Raw genomic sequence first — 24836 nt, forward strand, 5'->3', positions numbered from 1 at the left:
ATTTTCACTGGAAACTCAAACTCTCTTTCACTAGGTCCCTTGTCATTCTGGAATTCTCCCATTGCAATAAAAACTATTAAGTAGATTTGCTGTTAGTATTTATTTGTCACAAATTGTTTTGCTTGTCAAATTTTAGATAATGCATGATTAATTCAAAAATGAAATTTGTCCCAACTGCCAAAATAAATTAGAAAAGTATATCAAGTCATTGGAGGTATGCAGGGAAGCAATACATTGTTGCAGAAGAAGAACAGTACGGTAGAAAATGAACTAGAAAGGAACAGAAGGAGACCATTCAGGCCCTCAAACGTGTTTTGGTATTCTGAGAGTTTATGCCAAATCTGCACCTCCATTTCCTCACTTGGATCCATATCCACATCCATTGGTCAGACAGAAAAATCCTGAACCCCTGAATTACTAATTTGTGAGAGTCTCACAACTTTATGCTTTGCATGCAGAATTATTTTCTCCAAGCTTTTCTTTTCAAAGGCCTCACTCTGCTTCAAAGATAATGTGCCTTTCTCCCAGACTGGCCTCATCGTGGTATGGAAGGTGGTCATCCGGGCCATCAAGTCTACACTGACCCTCCAAAGTGCATCCCACCTAGACCCCATGCTATTCCTGTAACCCTACATTTCCCATGGCCAATCCACCTAACCTGCATACCTTTGGACTGTGGGAGGAAACCTGGAGGAAACCCACGCAGACATGGGGAAAATGTTCATACTCCACACAGATAGTCATGTGAGTTTAGAATTGAGCCCAGGTCCCTGGCTCTATGAGGGAGCAGTACTAACCACTGAGCCACCGTGACGACCAGTTGCCTGGCCTCACTAGTGGGCAAAAATGCTTTCTTCCCTCTACTCTACCAATACCTTCTGAAATCCTGACAGTGTCATCAAATTTCCCTCACCTTCTCTTTCCAAATTCTCGATCAGCTTTCCATCTTCTTTTCATCTCTCAATTCCTAGTCACAAGCCAGGTACAAACTGATATAGAGTATCGCACAGATATAGGGCATTCAGTTCAACTGGTCCTTATTGTCAATGCTGCCCATGAGCCTGTTCTCATCACAATTCATCTCATCCTATCAGCCTATCTTTCTGATCCTTTCTCCCAAATGTTTCTCTAGCTTATCCCGAAATGTATTACCAATCCCTTCCACCAAACCATGTGGTAATGAAGTCCATGTTCTAACCCCTCTCTGAATAAAGAGGTTTCTCCTCAGTTCTTTCCTGGATTTATTGGTGACCAGCTTACGTTGATGCCACCTGGTTTTAGACTGCCATGTTTCCAAAGTGTTGGAACATTTAGTCACACTCTATTGAGCCTCTCTTAGAATTTTAACCTAAAATAAAGATCTGTGGATGCTGAAGTTCTGAAACAGAAACAGAAATTACTGGAGAAACTCAGCAGGTCCGATAGCATCTGTGAACAGAAAGCAGAGTTAACATTTTGGGTCCAGTGACACTCCTTGAGAACTGTAAAAGTCCTGAAGAAGTCATACCAGACTCGAAACATTAACTCTATGCCTCTCTCCACAGACAGTGCCAGACCAGCTGAATTTCTCCAGCAATTTCTGTTTCCGTTTCAGAATTTTAACAGCCTTCAGTGGCACACCGTTTTCTTTCTTATTGATAGGAGCTCTGCGGTTCTAAGTCTTGTAACCAAAAAGACATACCTTTGAGAGCAGGAGGGACTAATTTGGTTGTGTTGAACACATGGACCGTGGAGAAGGGTCCTTCTCCAGCCTCAGTGACTGCCTGAATTCGGAAACTGTAATATGTGGACTCCGTCAGTCTCTGCACCTTGTAAGTGTGGCTTGGCCCTCGATAGATTGGAATAAACCTGAGGAGGCAAGAACACAGAGATGATTCCAATAGGAGAATCCCATTTACACCACAGCAATATCTACTTATCTTAAAATATATTTAAAATCATTTCTCTTCCCAACTTCCCAGCAGTATTACTTGGCTTCCTGTTGATCCATTGTTTGAAAAATACATTTGTTGGCGATACATTCCCACCTTCACAATTACTCTCAGTGTGGCCCAACCCAACTACTCATGGTCATTATACTTGCTAACCAGAGACATCACACACAATCTTCTTCAATAGCTTCCTGCTTTTCTTTCAGTTAATTTTTTTGATTCAAGTACTGAAAATTCAAATGTTCAAAATCAGGGTTGAAACAAGTTGAAAGAATAGTTCAAGGAATTACTTATTGCACAATCACAGACCTTTATAAACTTGAATAAAGGCAAAGATATTGCGGATGCTGGAAATCTGAAACAGAGAATTCGGCAGACACTCAGCAGGTTTGACAGCATCTGAGAGAAGATTAGGGTGGTGCTGGAAAAGCACAGCAGGTCAGACAGCATCCGAGGAGCAGGAAAATCGATGCTTTGGGCAGGAGCCCTTCATCAGGAATTCCTGCTGTGCTTTTCCAGCACCACTCTAATCTTGACTCTGATTTCCAGCATTTGCAGGCCTCACTTTCGCCTAGCATCTGAGAGAAACAGAGTCAATGTTTCAAGCCTGGTAAACTCTTCTTCAGAGTTCAATAGTGTTGGAAAATGCTTTTTATTATACTTTTGACGGAGGACAAAACACGGTACAAGAGCCAAAGGGTTTGTTATTGGTTGGTCAAGTTAAAAAACAGATGGAAAATTAAGATGTGAAAGGGAGAGAGTGAGACGTCCCTACTAAGAGCAAGGTAAACAAGACACAAACAAGTAGAAGGTTGTGGGGAAAGTGAGAAAGACTGCATTAAGAATAGAGAACAGACATAATGCAGTAAGGTTCTGAAGTTCAATATTGAGAGCTTGTGGCTATAAAGTGCTCAAGCAGAAAATGAAGTGTTGTCTCTTGAACTTCCATTGGCTTCATTGGAACATGGCAGCAGGATAGGCATGTTACCGTGACAACAAGATAGTGCATTCAAATCCCAAACAATTTCAAACAGATAGTGCTGAGGTGTCCCACAAACTGTTCACTCAGTTTGCGTTTGGGTTCATCAACTTGAAGGAGACTGCAGTGTAAGCAGCATAATAGATTAAAAATATTTGTGAAACGTTGCTTCACTTGGAAGATCTGTTTAGGACTTTGGGCAGTGAAGAGGTTAGGTGTTACACCATCTGTGATTGCACAGGAGGGCGCTTTTGGGAGAGGAAGAGTGATGGAGGAGTGGAGCAGGATATAACAGAGGGAATGATCCCCACAGAACGCTGAGAGTGGAGAGGTGAGGAGGATGTGTTTGGTGGTGATACCTACCACAGGTGACAGATACAATGGAGGATGATCCTTTTAATGCAGAGACTAGTGGGGAGAAGGTAAGGACAAGGGGAACCTTACTAATGTTCTGGTAAGGAAGAGAAGGGGTGAGGGCAGAAATATGGGAAATGGGTAACTGAAATCTGGGCAATTCTAACTTTTATTTGTCTCTTCACAGATGCTGCCAACTCCATTGAGATGCTCCAGCATTTTCTGTGTTTGTTTTAAAAATTGAGTCATCAGTTGTATCTACATTTAAAATAGCCTTTTGCAGGCTCAGGGCCTCTCAAAAGCCTGTGCTTCAAACACTAGTTTGAATTCGCATCTGTAGCTCTGAAAGGTAGAATTACATTGTGCAATCTGGGCACAGCTCCCCAGTATCATTCAGTCAAATGAAAAGATGCAAGAGAAACAGAAATTTCTGGAGAAACTCAGGACGCTTGGCAGCATCTGTACAGAGATAGCAGAGGAAAGCTGCATTTTTAAAATTCAGGCCCTGTTTTTCCAATGGTTTTGAAAAAGGAGGATGAATTTCAGAAGTTTCTGCTCCTTGCTTCTTTTTAAGAAGGTTGAGAGGGGAGCTTACATTAATTTTACACCATCACAGTTTGCAGTTGCATTTTATGAACAGCCAAAACTGGATTACTGATGGAGAGAGAAAGAGAGAGGGAGAGGACCAAAGAGAGACTGGGGATAAAGGAGCAGAGAGGAATGGGGAGAAGGCAAGTGTGAGAGAAGGGATATTCTAATTGTCCAACTTTCGAAAGCAAAACTGAGTTTTGAAGCAAAATAATTCAGTGTGCACACATTGCTAGTTAGAATCAGCATTGAATCCCAACAGTGTGGAAGCAGGCCATTTGGGCAATCGAGTTCACACCGACCCTCCGAAGGGCATCCCACCCAACCCACACACCTCCACCCCCGCCTGCAAACCCTCGGCTAATCCAACTAGCCTAGACATCACTGGACACTACGGGCAATTTCCCACAGCCAATCCACCTAACCCGCATATCTTTGGACTGTGGGAGGAAACTGGAGCACCCGGAGGAAACTTACACAGACACAGGGAGAATGTGCAAATTCCACACAGAGTGGAACTGAAGCCAGGTCCCTGGGAGCTAGGAGGCAGCAATGCTAACCATGAAGCCTAAGTGAGAGGGAAAGAAAGAGTGAACTACAGACAATGGCAGGTTGTATGTTTTCTCATTCTAATTCAATTTCTTTTTTTCAGATGATGAGTTTTAGAAATAGAAAAACACCTCTTTTCAAGGCAGAGATGAAAAACATGGGGGTGGGGGGGGTGGGGAAGGATAGCAGTGAATTAGAACTGAGACAATGGGTCAAGGTGAATGAGCAGTGAGAAGATTGGACGTAATTTAAATAGATATCTGAGATAAACAGCGATGTTGCTGTGACCTCAGTGGTCACATATTTGCATACCAGGAAGATGGACCTTGTTCAGCTTGGAGCCTCCAGCTCCATGTCCTTGACACTATCAGAATAAATACGCATTAACAGTTAACCAAGGCATTTGGCCTGAGTTTGCAACAATACTTGAACTATCCACATCAATAAATGATCAAACCGATTGAAATAAGGGAATTCAGGGACAGAGAAGGAAGTCAGTGAGAGAGGGAGGGATGTGGGAGCGGGTGTGAAATTTGTGAATGAGACTGAGTTTAGTTTTATGTAAAGCATTGCAAGTGAGTGTCTGGGTGGAGAAGGCAGCTGAAAGATACTGGGAGCTGAGATCGAGTGATGCAGGTTTGAGGCTGGCCCGTTCAGAAAACAGTGTAACTGCGAGTGAGGGGGCAGATTGAGTGAGGAAGGGATTTAAGAGCCCAGATTGAGAGATATGGGATTGAAAAGGGAAGAGAAGAAAGGTGCATGGGATGAGTAATCCCAGAGAAAAATATCATCAATAATTATGTGTTGAAATTCTGTTCCTTTGAAAATGTCACTTTTGCTGGATTCGTAAAATGGCTAAGATTGATCCTATGATTGTATTTCTAGAAGCTTCTGAACTGTACAGACATTCCAGCTAAAGCTAGCACATCAGACTTAGAGATACATTGTCTGCTTCCAGACAGCTTTGAGCAAAGGAAAGCATCCAGACCCATGATAGCATAATGGGTGCTAAAGCTTTCAGACTCCTCAACACCTCAGAATAGAAACTCTGATGCAGAGGTGACTTCAAGCTATTTAATCAATCTGTAGAGGTAAAACTACAAAGTTAGCTTAGTGACCTTCCACCTAGCCCTCTGAAATGGGTCACTGGCACCCAGAATGCCTGCTCTTGTCACATGACTGGAATTGGACCTTGTGGAATTGCTTAAATATTTAGTTCTGGGAGTCTAGGCCAGTTTCTGTTTGACCTGCAGAGAGTAAGTGTCAGACCCCAGGCTGAGGTGACAATCTGCCTCAGACTCTCCATCTCTCTCTCTCTCTCCAAGTTGCGGGCTGGAAAGAAACGTACACTTTTCCCGTTAGAAGGACTGAGCCCAGTTCACCAAAGGAACTCATATTGGACTCTTGAGTTCTCACAAGTTTGAATGAATATGATCTGATTTATAGAAAATTCACCAAAACTTGCAAATTACAATCAATTCCTGCTCCTTTCCTGTCTTCCTGAGAGCTTGTATGTGTAGCTGCAAATCAATTCCCCTGGATTTTGAACCTTTATTTGATAAATCCTACTTTTTATTTCTTTTTAAAGGTTTTTGCTCTGGGTTTATTGCAAGTTGAAATCCAGAAAGCAGGGTTTGAAGTACAGCCTTTGGTCTATCTCACTAATGGACTAGTGAGATAGACATCATGACGTGGGCTGGGGAAACAAATCATAAATTAATAACCAATACATCATGACATGTACTGGGGAAACAAATCATAAATTAAACTCACCCCCACTCTCCCTTTATCTGTATCAGGGGATTGAGGAGAGATTGGGCGAAAGAGATACAGTGAACGACTGAGAGTGAGCGGAAAGGAAGATTGTGAGAGGGTGTGGTTGAGATAGATAGTTACAAGAATATGATGGTTGCAAAAGGGCAAGATAACGAAAGGGAGAAGTTGATAAAGGAAGTGGATTAAAGGTTAGAATGAAGAAAGGAGGGAGGAAAAAGAGAAGGATACAAAATAAGTAGGAAAAAGTGAGCTAAGAGAGAATGGGATGGAGAGCAAGTAGGCAATTGGAGAGGAACTGGTCTCTCTCCACTTGAAGAGGAGGTACTGGTGTTAGACTGGGATGGACAAAGTCAGAAGTCATATGACACCAGGTGATAGTCCAACAGGTTTATTTGAAATGACAAGGTTTCAGAGCGCTGCTCCTTCGTCAGGTGAAGTGATAAAGGAGCAGCGTTTAGAAATTTTGAGACTTCAAATAAACCTGTTGGACGATAACCTGCTGTCATGTGGCTTCTGATCTTGTCCACTTATCCTTGGCTGAGGGGCACTATCTCAACCTTAATCTCATGTGTTGGCTTCTGTAGTTGACTTTCCATCAGCATTCAGCAAGGCTCATAGAACCATTAAAAAATAGGAGGTGGAGCAGGCCAATCAGCCCTTCGAGCCTATTCTGCAATTCAATATGATCATCCGACTCAGTACCTTGTTCCTGCTCCCTCTTCATACCCATTGATCCCTTTGGCCCTGTGGTCTATATCTAACTCCTTCTTGCAAATTTTTAATGCTTTGGCCTCAATCACTTTCTGTGTCAGATAATTCCATTGTCTTATCACTCACTGGGTAAAGATATACCTCATGATATTCAGGGACTGTTCAAAATGGGAGCATTAGTGGAGGGGTTGGTGGCAGCAATTTTCTGTGGCAATGCCCAGTTAGGGAGCAAATATGGAAAGGGTGAGTGGTGATGGTCAAAAGTAACTGTGAGCATAAATTTATAAATATAATCTTGACACGACCCTTCATGTGTGAAATGTAATTACTCTTCACTTCACGGATACTGACGAAAAGACAAACCAAAAATAATCAATTGGGTATTCTCTGAAAGAAAATATATATCTGTAGATGTGCTGGGAATATTAACCTGTCTCTGATTGCGGAATGATATTTATTCATTTCACCCTGGTTAGTGACGATTGATGTCCTTATGATTATAGTTTAACTGCAGAAATATAAGATGCTGATCTGAAAACTGAGCTATCTCTTGGGGTGAAGGCTGCAATGCTGTTTATCTCCTCACGTTGCTGATACAAGATCTAGTGTTGAAATCTCTCTCTCCAATCAGCCAAATATTCTGAAATGTATTAATGACGCGATTGAGTTTAGAAATGAAGTCTGAGATTGCAAGGAATAATTCTTTCCTCACAAAAGACAGTCATGGATAGAATGCCAAACTGGAAACAGCAAGTAGGCAGTCCCCTATTAACAACACTGGAACCTGCATTTCTATAGTGCCCTTCACAATCTCAAAAGCACTGTACAGCCAAACAAAGAGTTCTCTCTGTTGTAAAAGCAAAATACTTCAGTTGCTGGAGATTTGAAAGAAAGATAAAGTGCTAACATAAGGTCTGTTCATGTAAAGACAAGCAGAGTTAACATCCAAGATGACTTTTCTTCAGAATCCAGGTGGACTCAACACTAACTCTGTTTCTCCCTCCACAGATGCTGTCAAACCTGTAGGATTTCTCCAGCACTTTTTTGTTTTTGCTGTCAGTTTTGCATTATGTAGCACCCCAATTACCATTAAGCTACCCGAAATGGCAATGTTTGAATTATCATTTCTTTTTGAACATCACAGACAAGGCTTGCGTTTGTTATTCATGTCAAAACTCTGGGCCAAGTGCGACTTGAACCTTCCTGCCCAAAAACAAGGACATTACCATAAATCTATGAAACCAACATATGTTGCCCATCTCTATTGGCCCTTGTGAATATTGTAAGTGTTAATTCGGCCCAAGCCAAAAGGTGCAACACAAAATCAGAAACAGACACTTTACTTGAGAGTTGGTTAATTCAAAGAATGCACACACCTACTACCAATCACCCAATCCAGTATCTCAGCTGCTTCAATATTTAAAGTAGGCCCAAAGAGATTATCAATCAATCAACACCCTCCACTTGTTTATACTTAACAATACAATTGACATCATTTTGAAAGTCAGAAGCTGTCTTCTTCAGAGAATCATCATACAATCCCTATGGTGTGGAAACAGGCCATTTGGCGCAACAAGTCCACACTGACCCTCCAAAGAGTAATCCACCCAGACCCATTCCCCTACCATTCTACATTTACCCCCATCTAGTGCATTTAACCTACACATCCCTGAACACTTTAGCACGTCCAATTCACCTGACCTGCACATCTTTGGATTGTGGGAGGAAACCGGAGCACCCGGAGGAAACCCATGCAGACAAGGGGAGAATGCGCAAACTCCACACATTTCTTGAACCACAAAAAAAATACAAAAAGTGCTGGAGAAACTGAGGAGAGAGCTATAGAATCAATATCATGAGTTCAGTATGCCTCTTCTTCGCAAATGAAAGGCATTGGGCTTTTATTATATTGACTGATGATAGAGTTGGGGTGAAGGGGAACAGGTGCTATTGAGTCACTGTGCAAAAGGCAAAGGGATTGTTAATGATGGTGAAAAAGAAAAATGGGTGTAAATTAAAATGTGAAAGGGAGAGAATAGGTCCTCTGGACTGAGAGAAAAGTAAACAAGACAAGGCTTGAGTGCGGGATGGAAGAAAAATGGGGAACAGATATACAGTCGAGCTCTGAAGTTGTGGAATTCCATACTGATGCCTTGAAGCCGCCAAGTGCTCTAACAAAAGATGAGGTGTTATTCATTCAGTGTGCATTGTGTTCTTTTGGACCATTACAGCAGTCTCAGGGCAGAGATGTTGGCATGCTTCCATCCATCTGCTGTCCTTGGCTTCAAGACAACAGGTTGTAGTTTAGTAAGGTCCTATCAAACGGGTCTTGGTGAGTTAGATGCAGTGGTTCTTGTCAACGATACACACTGCTGCCACTTGGTGGTAGAAAGACTGAATGTTGAAATGCTGGATGGGTGTCAAGGCTGCTCTGTGCAATGAGTTTCTTAAATGGTGCTGTACTCCACTAGGCAAGTGGCAAATGGTGGATGGACAATCTTTTTCTGCATGCTGATTGAGTGATATATATTGACCCAGTACATTAGGGAGAACTCTGCAGCTTGACTTTTGAAGTAATGCTGTTGTGTGTCTCTGTCCATTTGAGGAGCATCTCTGTTGAATGACTCTGCCAAAGATGGTACCTCTGACACTGCTGCATTGCCTCAATACTTCACTGGAAGTGTCAGCAAGGATTCTGAGTTTAAGTCCCTGGAGTGGAACTTGTCTCTGCCTTGAAGTGTGAATGCTGCTTGATAAGCTACAGCTAGCTCCCAGGAATCAGTCAGCACTGCACATACTGATTGCAGTTCAGTGGATCAACCCCAAGCAACGTTGCATGAAGGCACACACAGTGAGTGCTCACCAGGTAAGGGAAACAACTGACCCTTGCTCAATGTACACCAAACGGAGAGATGAGTTAAAGTCTAACTGAGGCAAAACTGCACAGGTTTAAAGATGAACTAGGTCACAACCAACAAGCTTCAAGATAATGAAATATTGTCAGACAGGTGCATTATATAAAAACAAGACACTGAGCTATATGAGGACAGCCATCCACAGCTTGGTCAAAGAGTGAAGTTTTAAGGATTGTCATAAATTATGATGAATGCAAAGTGGAAATGTTTAGGGAATGTGACCTAGAGCTGAGGGCCAGAAAACCAAAGGAGCAGTGACCAATGGCAGGGCCCACTGCTTTTTATCATTTATATAAATGATTTGGATTAAACAGAGGATGTATATTTAGTAAGTTTGCAGATGACACCAAAAGTGGAGGTGTAGTGGACAGCAAAGAAGGTTACCTCAGATTACAACAGGGTGTTGATCAGATGGGTCAATGCGTTGAGGAGTGGCAGATTGAGTTTAAGTTAGATAAATGAGAGGTGCTACATTTTCTTTTTCCCTTTTATTTATACTCCAAAATGCTGTCGTAAACAACTCAATGACTTTCCCACCACTAAAATCATCTCATGTCTATGTTTTTTTAAATTTTTTAAAAAATTACTAACTGCCAGTAATCACCTGTGTAGCCAGGGAACGCTCATTATGTGCTATGGAAACCATCAATAGTAAAGGGAAGGAGCTAAATTAAAATGGAGTTGGAGAGGAAAATTGGAGGTGTAGTGGACAGCGAAGAAGGTTACCTCAGAGTACAAAGGGATCTTGATCAGATGGCCCAATGGGCTGAGAAGTGGCAGATGGATTTTAATTTAGATAAATGCAAGGTGCTGCATTTTGGGAAAGCAAATCTTAGCAGGACTTATACACTTAATGGTAAGGTCCCCGGGAGTGTTGCTGAACAAACAGAGCTTGGAGTGCAGGTTCATAGCTCCTTGAAAGTAGAGTTGCAGGAAGATAGGATTGTGAAGAACGCGTTTGGTATGCTTTCCTTTATCGGTCAGAGCACTGAGTGTAGGTGTTGGGATGTCATGTTGCGGCTGTACAGGACATTGGTTAGGCCACTGTTGGAATATTGCGTGCAATTCTGGTCTCCTTCCTATCAGAAGGATGTTGTGAAGCTTTAAAGGTTTCAGAAAAGATTTGCAAGGATGTTACCAGGGTTGGAGGATTTGAGCTAGGGAGAGGCTGAACAGGCTGGGGCTGTTTTCCCTGGAGTGTCGGAGGCTGAGGGGTGACCTTATAGAAGTTTATAAAATTATGACGGACATGGATAGGGTAAATAGATAAGGTCTTTTCCCTGGGGTGGGGGAGTCCAGAACTAGAGGGCGTAGGTTTAGGGTGAAAGGGGAAAGATATAAAAAAGCCCCAAGAGACAACTTTTTCACGCAGAGGGTGGTGCATGTATGGAATGAGCTGCCAAAATAAGTGGTGGAGGCTGATACAATTGCAGCATTTAAAAGGCATCTGGATGGGTATATGAATAGGAAGGGTTTGGAGGGATATGGGCCAAGTCCTGGCAAATTAGTCTAGATTAGGTTGGGATATCCGGTCGGCATGGATGAGTTGAACTGAAGGATCTGTTTCTGTGCTGTACATCTTTATGACTCGATGAAATAAAGCAGTGTCTCCTTTGTGCCCACCTCTCTCTCAAGGCATCAAGGGCATCCTCCATCAGGTTTTGTTATTCGGTGTTGGACTTTTGTTGAATGGGGGTGTGGTTTAGGTGACAGAACCAAGTGAAGTGCTGGTGGTGTGAGGACCTATGGCCACTTGCCCTGTTTCTTTCTTGCATCCTGCTGTGTTGGCTATTCAGAAGCAAAGCTGGTGATTGCATGTGTACACATTTGGATGCTCACAGTTACCAACAATTCTGTTTTTTAATTACAACAAAGTGCTGTTCAAACTCAGGTCTGGAAGCATCTGTGGACATAGCAGCAAGGTAACATTTGGAGTCTGATATGACTGCTGCAGAACACTGCCAGACATGGTGGTTAGGGCTCAGGAGCTGTAATGCTTCCTTACCCTCCCTTCTCTTCCCCAATCCCAATCACCCTGAATGTGACACACTAGATTGTCCTCATCTCGGACCAGTTGAATCAGTGCCAGCAACAAGTGGGGTCTGGGGAGGTTTGGCTCACTCAGACCTGGAACCCAATGTCCCATCTCCTCCCTAGGCTGGACGTGAAAGATAATCTCTGTGCAATCAAGGCCAGAGGGAAATTCATTCACTCTGCCAGTGGGGATCCAGACAAACCCCAGAGCAAAAAGGGACATGCGGAATGAAACATCAGCCTGGAGAACCACAGAAAGGAGGTCTGTGGGTTTGAAAATGGTATGCTTTTCATCACGGTTTGGCTTTGAGATATTCAAGAGCGTTGAGTTCTGAACTTCAACACTCTGCCTGATAATCACAAGCATGAACAGGCCTTTCTTCACAATGATCTCTCTCTGACAGGACTCATGTGGAAGCATTTTGTGATGTTTTTACTCAATTTTAAAAAAGACACCTACAGAGATGGCAGTTGCTGTTTTGCTGGAATGTAATCACTGTGTGGGCAGCTCTGCAAATCGCAAGTGAAATAACAAACTTAATAGGGGCATTCAACAGCAAAAAAACAACACCTCTCACGGATTGATTTGACTGGAATTGGTGAGCGATAAAGGCTGGCAGCTTCAGTTCTCAAACAATCACTAGTAGAGGACGTTTCACAGGGTGAAGGGACTGGTGACACAACCACATTAAGCTTTGTTCGACCTGGGGCTAATGTGTAATCTGTACAGCTGATTGCTGAAATTGTTCCTACGTCGATGTCATTTACAAGTGATCCTGTTGGGGAAACTAGAGCAAGCAGTTCATTGTGTCAACCGTTCCTGGAAATCAATTAAAGTCAAATTGCTGTGAGTAACACATAGGTTTTCTGAGAAAATTGGCACTCTTGAACAAAGGTCTCTGTTCTCAACAATTAATTTGTCCCAGGATGAGTCTGTGAAGACAAACTGTATTCAAGAGGAACTCAGAGAGAGTACTCAAAAAAAATCAACTTTTCTCTTTAGCTGCAATCAAAACCAAACTACTTTCAGATATTTTTCCTGCATTAAACATGATAACTATAATTCAGTTGTACAGCACATGATAGATGGTAAAATGTTGTGATAATCCCAGCTGATGTAAAGCAAATCAGAGCAGGACTTATACACTTAATGATAAGATTCTGGGGAATGTTGCTGAACAAAAAGACCTTGGAGTGCAGGTTTATAGTTCCTTGAAAGTGGAGTCATTTGTCGGCAGGAGAGTGAAGAAGGCATTTGATTACCTTGCCTCTAATGGTCAATGCATTGAGTATAGGAATTGGGAGGTGATGCTGTGACTGTACAAGACATTGGTTAGGTCATTTTTGGAGTATTGCATTCAATTCTGGTCTTCCTGCTATAGGAAAGATGTTCTATGTGAAAGTGTACAGAAAAAACTTGTAAGGATGTTGCCAGGGTTGGAGGGTTTGACCTATACAGAACAGCAGAATAGGCTGGGGTTGTTTTCCCTGGAGCATCAGAGGCAGATGAGTAACCTCATAGATATTTATAAAATCATGAGGGGTATGGATAAGCTGCATAGCTAAGGTCTTTTCATCAGAACAGGGGAGTCCAAAACTAGAAGGCATAGGTTGAAGGTGAGAGGGGAGAGATTCAAAAATGATCAAAGGGGCCATTTTTTCTCACAGACGGTAATGCTTCTGGATGGGCATATGAATAGGAAGTGTTTAGACGGATATGGGCCACATGCTGGCAAATGTGACTAGATTAATTTAAGATACCTGGTTGAAATGGTCTGCTTTCATGCTGTACATCTCTATGATTCTATGCTAATACTGGAAGAATCATATTCCAGATTAAAACTTGGATTGATAGGCCCAACCTTTGTTTTAACTATGCAGGTCAGTGGCTGAGCATATTTACATGAGTTTGCCAGTGTACTTTTAGCACAAAGAATAACACACACATTGAAACAAGCAATTATATGATGCTTGACCAGATGCTTTATCTTCAATGGTATCTCTCCCTGAGCCACCAAAAATAAATGACAAACTAAACTCTCTTTTACTTAAACATTAGAACAAACGCTGGAGCAATATGTGATCAGGAGTATTACAGGATCCCCACCTTCTCCCTTCTGCTCCATCCCCCATCCCCCAATCCAACCAATACCAAACGCAGAACAACCTCCGTTACCTGAACATCAATTATCCGAATTTCCAATTATCTGAACAAGACCCCAAGGTGCCGTAATAATGTTATCAGTTATCCAAACAATCAGTTACCCAAACAAAGTACTGCCCACCCGTTTCGTTCAGATAATCGAGGTTGTTCTCTATCATGGATTCAGCGTAACATTTCTGTGACTGTCAGTTCACAGGGCATCACAGTCTGGATTCTAACCATCCTAACCATACACCCTCTCACACTCCATGCCAACTCATGCACCCCATATAATCCTGATGGCCCTATGTACCCTCTCAGTCAATTCATTGCCAACTCACTGAACCTATGATTTCACACTTAACAATGAGTTAAATGACCAGATCATTGGGTGGTTAGTGCCATTGAACAGGAGTCAACAATTAGTTTGGGCTGGCAATTTAACCTCTTTTTAATCTTTGATACCCCAGTGGTACTTACTTTCCACTCCGTTCCTCCATTTGGAGGATGTAGACAGTTTCAACATCGGTGGGTAGTACTTTGGTAACGCTGCTGTCACCCCACTTCAGCTTAAGGCTCTGAGGGCCTGAGGCAGCACACTCCAGCCTTGGAGGAGCCGGTGGCAGAGGTCTTGTCTTGGCTTTGACCGCGTGGCTGAAGGGGCCAGCACCGATTCCATTCACCGCCCGAACCCGGATCCTGAAAAGTGCAGGGAAGAAACAAAACCAAAGGAGGTAAGCTACTGCATCCTTGACCATGTGTAACTAGAAGCTGGGCTCAACATAGGAAGAACTGAAGTGAAAGCTCTACAGAGTCCTGCTGGGAAACTCAGTCCAATTTAGGTTCCCTGGCCTTTGGATGGCATGGGCTTCTGCAGAGAAGACTTACCGATCTGGTATCAGGGATAAGGGATTTGGAGAGACTGAAAAAGCTACATTGGGAACCTCACCTACTGGAAATACCCCTCCAGCACCCCATTCACCATCCTGACTTGGGAATGTGTTGCCATTCCTTCAGTGTCATTGGGTTAAAGTCCTGGAACTCCCTCCCCAATGGTTTTGTGGGTGCCCTCACATCTGGACAGTTCAGGAAGGCAGCTCACCATTGCCCTCTCCAGGACATTTAGGGATGGGCAATAAGTGCTGGCCTAACCAACAACACCCATATCCTGTGAATGAATCAAACCTGCCCACACTGCCTAATATAGGGAAACACTCATATCAAAGCAACAAACTGCAGATGCAGGAGATCTTAATGAAAATGCACAAAGTACTGGCGTCTGCTAGCATCTGTGAAGGGAGAAACTTGAAACTTTTATAGGGCTATGAGGAAAAAACACAGGAGAGCCACTAATTGGACAAAGAACAGAAACACAGACAATGGGCTGAATAGCTGCCTTCTGTGTTGTGTGATCCGATGATGAACTTTTCCTCTGGGGTTTGAGACTTTGAGCTCACCTTTTGTAAACACAAGAGATTGTTAGTCATTTATTTGCAATGTTTATTAAATCTTTACCTTTTTTTACCCTGAGGTAACAGATGGTGCAGTTTATTGGAAGCTGTGATCGACATGCACAGAATTGCAGCCGTTGACTCTGATAGGTTTTTCAGCCTCGCAGGTTTTGGTAAACTAAATTACTCCCTTGATGAAGCTACACTGAGTAAAATTCTGCTCCCCCCCACACCCCCCCCCACCGGCTCCACTCACACAATGCTGTACCAGCTTTATATAAATTCATGTGCCTTATATTGTTTACATTGCATTTACTGCAGGTCTGAGGGTAAGAGTCTTCTTTGAGATATTAAAGTCTGGCCTCACTTGCTCCCTGCTGCCAAACCCAGCAAGCCAGATGGACGTCAAAGATCCGTAGATAATGTTTTGCAGGAGAATGGGGGTCGTGACCTGGCCAAAATTTATCCCTCGATCAACATCAAAGCACGAGATGATTTGGTCATTATTACATTATTGTTTTGTGAGATCTTTCTGTGCACAAATTGACTGCTATGTTACCTACGTATCCATGGATGTAAGGCACTTCGAGACATTAGGTGGTCATGAATGATATGACATAAATGCAAGTTTTGCTTTTCTTATCTTTTCGAGGCAATGAATTGGAGGGTGAAGACCCACTGGTGGGATCCTGCTGGCACCCTGATTCACGCTCTGGTTAATCGCCTCCCCTGGAGTGTACCTCCAGATATATTTACTTGGGTCCTACCTGTCCCACCCTCACTGAACACAACAGCAGTCACGGGTCAGAACAAATGTTCACACCACTCACCCTCCCAACCCCTTCCACCCTCTCTGCCTCATCCATGGACATTCAAGTTGGCTGAAAGTGGGTCCTCTGACAGAATGTTCAGATGCCGATTAAGTATTCACGACGTTGATTAAGACTTCTGCATCTCACGACTATCTGTGGGAGTTTGCCGTGTATAAGTGGTTGCCACATTTTGTCCAGTCTGTCAGTGGTTACATTTCAGTGAGCACTTGATTCCCTGGAAAGTGCCTTGGGTTGGGTGGACGTCATTAAGTTTGCTATGGAGACATAAGGCTGTGCCCTTGTCATGCAGTGGTAGTGACCCTACCTTTGAATCAGAAGGTCTGGGTTCAAACCCACCTGCTCCAAAGGTGTGTAATAACATCCCTGAACAGGTTGGTTAGAAAATATCTAAACCACAAAGCTATATTCTTTCTTCTGTGAAATGGGTTGGGAGCGAAGCAAGTCACTGGGAATCCAACTCTACATTGTTAATTCAGTGCAGAAATTACTGAAGCCAACTAGGTACAAAGTATAATTAAGAGGCTAATTGGGTGTTAGTCTTTATCTCAAGGGGGTTGGAACAAAAAGATAGTGGATGTGGTGTTGCATAAAACTGTATTTGCACTATGTTTGGAGTACCTGAGTTTATCTTTGGATACCTCATTTAATGTAGGACATCTTGGTCTTGGAATGGTCAGTGAAAGGCAGCAGAATGATACTCAGACAAAAACGGCCCGATTATTCGGACAAGCTGGTATTTTCTCAGGGATCGAGGGAATAATCTATTCATGGCGTTCAAGATCATTGTTTTTTTCATTGGCTATGGATACCAAGGGATTTTGTTCCATTCATTCATGGGATTGTGGGTATCATCACCTGGAACAACATCTGTTCCCATCCCTAATTGCCCTTGAGTAGCTTCCGATTTCAGAAGACAATTTAAGAGTCAACTACATTGCTGTTGGTCTAGAGTCACACGTAGGCCAGAGAGGATAACAACAGCGGATTTCTTTCCCTACGGGACATTAGTGAATCATTTAAGTTTTTAATGATAATCAACAATGTTACACGGTTACCTTTAGACTCACTTTTAATTCCAGATTTTAATAAGAATCAAACTTCCCGATCTGGCATAGTGAGATTCAAACTCTTTTCCCCAGAGTCAAGGAGATTTAACTTAAAACTAAAGTTTATTCTCGCAGAAGACATGAGTGTCACTGACATTTACTGGCCATCTCTAACTGACCTTGAGAAGTTGGTGAGAAACTGAAAGGTGTCTTTGGCTATTTCAGAGGGCAGTTCAGAGTCTGGAGTCACATGTAGGCCAGGCTGGGTAAGCCTGGCAGATTTCCTTCCCTCAATAACATTACAATGTGTTTTTCTGAAGATTTTAAGGTTTTATGATCACTGTTGCTGAGACAAGCTATTTCTTTTCAATTCTTTTAGACTTTTTCCATGAATTGAATTTAAATTCCTCCAGCTGTCTTACTGGGATTTTGATTCCTGTCTGTGGATCTGAGATCCAGCTCATCAACACTATACCCAAAGGATTAAGGGAACTGGTCAGCCATGACTCAGCTGTCTGGCAAAGGAATCTTTGAAAGAGCTTGCTGGAAAAAGATCTGGAAGAGCAGCCATTGTTCCACTCCCTTGAATCACTGTGTAACGGGAAATCTGCTCATTCTTCACAGGGTGGGCTGTTCATAAGCTACATTTACCCCATCGATCCTAAGAAGTAAAGCTCCATAAACCTCCAGCTCTCACTGTTCTGATTTTCTATCAATGGACCAAGAAGCACCTCCATCTATTTTTCTTCGAGATTACACAAGGGCAGATGGATACAATTTCCTATTTTGTTCAGAAGACACTAACTCTTGTCTGTTGAGATTTATTCTCTCAGTTTTAAAGAAGAGTGGCCAGTGAAAGGAACATGAGAAAAACTGAAACCAAAGCTTTTCCTCATTCTTCCCTTAACCTGAGTCTATCTCCTGTTGTATTTAGTGCTCCTAAGGTCTTATCATTGCTGCAACTAAATCTGCTTCCATTATAAAACAGCACGAGGACAACACAAATTGACTACCCAATGTACTCTTCCAGTGATTTTGAAATGAGCTGAAACTGCATTCCTGCTGTCATTCAGAAGTTCCTGACAATTGACTGCACAATCCAGGCTGACCCTCCCAATGCAGTACTGAGGGACTGCTGCACAGTTGGATTGCTGTACCTTATGAGCTTTGTTAAACCAGGACTGAACACATTGTTCGGCAGCTTGCAGTACACAAATTGGCTACTATGTTCCTTACATTATAACAGGGAGTATACGTCCAGAGATTAGTCCATTAGTTCAAATTGGCTAGTACGTTCCCGACTTTATAACTAGGAGTACATTTCCAAAGATTAGCTCATTGACCACAACAAACTTCTGACATCCTCTGAGGTCATGAAAGGCATTGCAGGAGTGCAGGATTTTGTTTTTTGTTTAAGCAGGAAGCGAGTTTCCCATCAGTGAAAGAACTGAGTCATCTTTCTCAGGCCTGCCCACAGAGAGGAAGGGAAAAGCAGGAAGGGTCACAATGAGCCACACTGATTCTGATGACCCAGATTGCTCAATTCGATCAATGGCTCCTGGCTGCAACAATCAATACGTTTGAGAAACGGAATCAGATGAAGGTTCAAAGTTCCTGATCTAAAATATTGGCTGGCAGGCTACCAGGCGCAGTCCAACAGGAACTGACTCAGAAGCACAGCTCCACTTTCCCACTCATCGATTCAGAGTGGGCAGGAAATCATTCTTTTTTTTGTGAGGCCCACATGTCTTGTTTGCGCGAGTTCTGTGTTCCCTCGACATGTGGACCTTTTATACATCCCCAACTTCATTCATTCCGCCATTGGCAGTTGGATCTTCAGCCTGCCTCGATCCCAATTTCTGGAATTCCCTTCATAAAATCCCCCTGCTCCTCATACGTGCAATTCACTAGCACAAGAGTGGTTAAGCTGAATAGCTTTGATGCATTTAAGATGACGCTGCACAAACAGGTGAGGGAGAAAGGAACAGAAAGATGGCGTGAGATGAGGAGGTTGTAAGAGGAGTTTCATATGGAGAATAAACACCAATATGGAGCGACTGGGCTGAATGGTCTCTCACTATGCCATACATTCAATGGGAAGTTGCTTCTTAGAAACTACCTTTTGACTGAGTTAGTGGTCACCTGTACTGAAATACCCTAATGTGGCAGATTGTCATATGTTATGCTGTGGTGACATTTTATTACCAGTTGGTGTAAACACTGTGGATGCTGGAAATCTGAAATAAAAAACAAAGAGCTGGAGAAACACAGCAGATCTGGCAGCACCTGTGGAGAGAGAAAAAGAGTCAACATTCCAATATGACTCTTCTCCAGAGTGAGATTTTAAATTTTCAGCACCTCTGTGAAAGGTGGCAACATCAGAATAGATGCTGCAGCGATGGATAAATGGGGAGAACGGAACCCTTACAGGAAACTGAGTGACTGTTGTAGAGTTAACCCCTAGAAATGGAAATAGAGAGGTCAAGGAAGGGAAGGGAAGGGAAGAGTCAGGGACGGACCACGTGAAGGTGAGAGAAGGTTGGACAGTGTAATCAAGTTAGTGAACGTTTTCAAATCTGGACAGGGCAGAAAGCAATGATGTCCTCAAAATCTTCTAAAGAAGCGTCACACTGGACTCGAAACATTAGCTGTATTTCTTTTTCAACAGACTTGCTGCATTTCTTTTATTTTGCTTTTTAAATTTTAACAAACATTGTTGTTGTTGGTTTTCCAAGTTTTGATCAAAAGAAGTACTTTGCCAACCATCTCTAAATCTTTGGTTTCACTTTCGATGTCCATCCCGCCCACTCCGGTGGGATTTACTGAGCAGGAATCAGGAACTAAATGAGAGTGAGGGGAGAGAAAAAAACCTCAAATGTCTGGGCGACAGATATAGCATCTCGTAATCCAGGAGAGAGAATCTGTTGGAAGATCCACTTAGGCGAAAGTGAGGACTGCAGATGCTGGAGATTAGAGTCGAGAGGGTGGTGCTGGAAAAGCACAGCATGTCAGGCAGCATTCGAGAAGCAGGAGAATCAACATTTCCTGATAAAGGGCTTCTGCCCGAAATGTCGATTCTCCTGCTCCTCAGATGCTGCCTGCCCTGTTGTGTTTTACCAGCACCACACTCTCGAATGGAAGATGCATTTGTCTGCTCATTTCAGTAGGTAACAATGTTGTGTAAATTTTGTATTATTAATTCAGTTCGGTCTGCTATTTGGCTTATTAATATGCCATTACCATCAAATATCATCATCAAACTGTTCAAAAGCATGTGTTTTCTTCCTGTTTTCTTTTTATTTTCTTATTAACCTGTTCAGCACCTGTAGAGCAGTTGAACCTTGAACCCAGACCTCCTGGTGCATAGGTTGTGGAATTGTTTCTCCCCATTTTTTAAGTAATATTGATGACGATCTTCAGACTTGGATCTTTAGATGTTTGTTGTTTGTGCTGGAAAATATCCTTTGTAAATGTAGCACGTACACAGTAATAAGTCGAAATTGCACCATTATTGTTAGTTGTAAGCTTCCATAATCGGGCAGTCGGTATTTATAGATAGTAATTGGTCTGGTCACCCAGTTAGTTCTCAACTTTATGTGAAAAGGATGATTCTTTATCAGCATTCTGAAGGCCGGGTTGGAATTGACAATGTAATTCGCATACTGAGTTACACAGATACTGAACTTATTAAATATATATCCTATCATGCATTAGTAAATGTGCATTTTCTTTATTTTAGTTTTATATTAATTACATCATTTAAATGATCTTGAAGGTTGTTGTCAAGATTAAAGACTTGATTTATTCATTGTTTGTTTTCCTTTTCCATATAGGTATTGCTGGTCACCCCATCCTTGAACTGACATCAGCAGATTTGAAGCCCAGGTCTCAAGATGACTAGTCGCTGGTTAGACCCATTACAGAGAGCAATTAAGGGTCAACTGTGCTGCTCTCAATCTGGAATCACATGGAGGCCACACTGGACAAAAATGGCAGATTTCCTTCATTAAAGGGCATTTGTGAATCACATTGCATTTTATAACAATTGATGATTGTTTCATGGTCAGTATTGGTCACTGAGATAAGCTTTCAATTCAATTCTCTTCACTCTTAAACTTCACCAGCCCTTGTGGTGATATTTGAACCTAGATTCACAGGAATCTAGGTAGGGAATAACGTAATAATGTACCTAATTTTTACTGGTTTGTGGGAAGGGTACCTATCTGGCATTATTGACCTGTTTCTTCCACTATCCAATAATAAACTCTGAAACTGCACATCAGCCAGCTTTCCTCCTGATGACAAACTCCATCACTGCTTAATAAAAGAAGCTCAAACAGGTTTTAAAAGCTTCCTTGGAATCTTCCCGTGTACAATGTACTAGATTTTAACCGTTCTCTGTGTAAAATAATTTCTTCTCATTTTACCTCTAATTCCCCAGCCAAGTACATTAAAATCTCTAAGCCTCAGGGTTCACCCACATTATTGATCAAAACAATCAAGGTGTTTCAGCTCAATGACTCTTCAACAGAACCATGAAAGATTATTGAGCTGAAACATTAACTGTTTCTCTTTCACAGAGGTCTTTTCCCTAGGTTGGGGGAGTCCAGAACTAGAGGACATAGGTTCAGGGTGAGAGGGGAAACATTAAGAAGGAGCAACTTTTTCATGCAGAGGATGGTGCATATATGGAATGAGCTGCCAGAGGAAGTAGTGGAGACTGGTACAATTACAGCATTTAAAAGGCATCTGGATGGATAAATGACTAGGAAGGGTTGAGAGGGATATGGGTCAAGTGCTGGCAAATGGGACTAGATTAGGTTGGGATATCTGGTCGGCATGGTTGAGTTGGACTGAAGAGTCCGTTTCCATGCTGTACCCCTCTATGACTCTATAAGTCTATATGTCAGATCAGCTGAGATTTGCTGGCATTCTGTGTTCCTATTTCAAATTTTCTGCATTTGTAGTATTCCATTTGTTGAATTTTGTCTAATTTGTTCCAGTTTCACAGCACTCTAGATCTGGAAAACTTTTTTTGTGTTGTGAGTAGATATCAGATATTCTTTGTCACCAGCTCGTCTCAATGTACAGACTGACAAAAAGACAAATGTACAAAGTTGGGATACAGCAAAATCTTTCGAAGAATGTGGTTGACATTTTATTGTGAATATAATTACCATAATTCTGATAATTACAAATTATGACAATTTTTTTGTTTGCATTTAATGATAGAGGGATGAGTCACTGCAGAAATATATCTTGCTTACATTCATCTTGTTAAAAGGATCTTGGAGCAATTGGAATGTTTTCCTTACAGGAAGCACAGGAGCAGTAGGCCATTCAGCCCCATTGAGGCTATTTTGCCATTCTGGATCCTGACTGATCATTTTCCTCAATGTCATATTCCAACCATATCCCAAAATCCCTTGGTGCCATTCGTAACTAGAAATGTACTGACCTTCGTTGTTTGATAATTGAATTTCCCGAGCTCTTTGGGATAGGAAATTCCAAAGATTCACCATTCTTCCTCATCCCATTCTACAATGGCCTACCCCTTTATTTTGAGTATATGTCCATTTGGTTCGAAACACCCACCCGACCCGAGCCAAGGGAAACCTCCAAACGGCATTTATCCTGTCAATCCCTGAAATGGATATATGAGATCCCCTCTTAGCTTTCTAAATGTCAAAGGATACAAGACCTTCCTCTTCAATCTCTCCTCATAAGATAGCCCCACCACCTTGGGTTTAGAAACATTCAGCATAGAAACAGGCTCTTCGGCCTACCAAGACTATACCAACCTACAAATACCAAATTACACTGATCCCACTTCCCTGCACTTGATCAATAGCTTACTGCGTCCTGGTATTTTACATGCCATCCATAAACGTCTTTAATGTTGTAAGAGTACCTGCCTCCACCATCCTCTCAAGCAGTCCTCTGGGTGAAAAAATATTTTCTCAGGTCTCCTCTAAAACACTTATTCTTCACTGTAAACTTATGCCCTCTGTTATTACACACGTCTGCCATGGGGAATAGATTCTCACCATATCTATGCCTTTCATAATTTTGTATACCTCTGCTCCAAGGAATACAAACCCAGCTTATCCAGTGTCTCCTCATAACTGAGTCTCTTCATCCCATGCAACATCTTGGTGAATCTCCTCTGCACCCTCTCCTGTGTAATCACATTCTTCTGATAGTGTGGTGACCAGAACTGCATGCAGTACTCCATCTCTGGCCTACCTAATATTCTAATACAGTCGCAACAAGTTGCAGGCTACTCAGCCACTGGTACAAATATCAAGTCCCATGCTTTTCCCTAAACCTGAGCAAAGTTCCCACTTCACAGCCTAGGGTTAGCAATTGAACCATTCCCCTCTGCCATCCCAACAGACTTCTATTCAACACATGTCCCTGACACAACCCCCATTTTGGGGATTGAGTATCAGCCACTTTGAGTTGGGGATTGTCGGCCCACGCTGTGTGATGAGAGAATTACCTGTAGGAGGTGCCAGGCAGGAGATCGCGTATAATGTAGGCCGTGATGTTGTCCACAGTCAGCTGGCTCTCCCCCAGGTCTATGCTGTACGAGAGGATCTCAGAGCCGTTACAGCATGGTTCGGTCCACTTGACGGCGAGGCAGCTGGAAGTCGAGGTCAGACAATGATCCAGGTGCTGGTCCTCCAGGACGTACAGCGTGGAGATGGCATCAGGGACCGAGGCAGGAGTGGTGTGGGTGATCACACTGCTATACGGCCCACAGCCAGCCTGGTTAGTGGCCTTGACAAGAAAGGAAAAGAGAACAGGCTGTCAAGAGACTGCTAAACATCTGCGCTGCATCACCTAGACCCAAAAAACTCCCCCTCCTCTTGAAGACCCCCAGCACCAGATGCTTAGAAGGACTCTACATGGTCGCAAACTTTCAATGAGTCAGTCCACTTGATTGCCTGTTCCAAGGTCACAATGGGAACATGTTGGACGAAGGGTGGCTTTGTGGTAAAGTCACTGAACCAGTAGTCTCGAGATCCGACATAATGTTCTGGGGCCAGAGGTTTGAAACCACCGTAGCTGATGGTGCAATCTGAATTCAATTAAAATAAAGTCTGGAATTGATAACTTATCTAATGATGACCATGGAACATTGTTGACTTGTCACAAAAATTCATCTGGTTCACTGATATCCTCTCGGGATGGAAATCTGCCATCTTTAATTGCTCTGTCAATGCATGACCCCAGATCCATCGCAATACGATGAATTCTTAACTGCCCTCGGTTGGGGCCTGAGAGCCGATATGTTCAATGGAGACTCGGGATGAACGCGAGTGGTATCTTGCCAATGATGCCCACATCCTACGCAAAAAATTAAAAGTTGAGCCCCTCCTGCAAATCCAAGCCAAGCACTCCGTAGCACAATCATAGCATTTTATAGCATAGGGGCCCAGTGTGTATGTGGCCAGCTTTTTCTAAGGACTGGTCAATGAGCTCTATGTTCCTTTGGTCCTTGACCATTGTAACTTTCCAAA

General features: G+C 42.6%; 1 protein-coding gene across 1 annotated transcript in view; it reads right to left on the reverse strand.

The window, feature by feature from the left end:
* The window catches only part of fndc3ba (fibronectin type III domain containing 3Ba), a 341227-nt gene that overhangs the window by 33818 nt on the left and 282573 nt on the right, over positions 1–24836 (reverse strand). The window contains exons 22-24 of the mRNA XM_060834618.1: positions 23813–24093; positions 14461–14679; positions 1682–1848 (exon numbers count right to left, since the gene is read on the reverse strand). Of these exons, the coding sequence (XP_060690601.1) occupies positions 1682–1848; positions 14461–14679; positions 23813–24093 (667 nt within the window). The remainder of the gene's footprint in view (positions 1–1681; positions 1849–14460; positions 14680–23812; positions 24094–24836) is intronic.

This window comes from Hemiscyllium ocellatum, chromosome 13 (genome assembly GCF_020745735.1).
Source record: "Hemiscyllium ocellatum isolate sHemOce1 chromosome 13, sHemOce1.pat.X.cur, whole genome shotgun sequence".
NCBI classification, from domain to species: Eukaryota; Metazoa; Chordata; class Chondrichthyes; order Orectolobiformes; family Hemiscylliidae; genus Hemiscyllium; species Hemiscyllium ocellatum.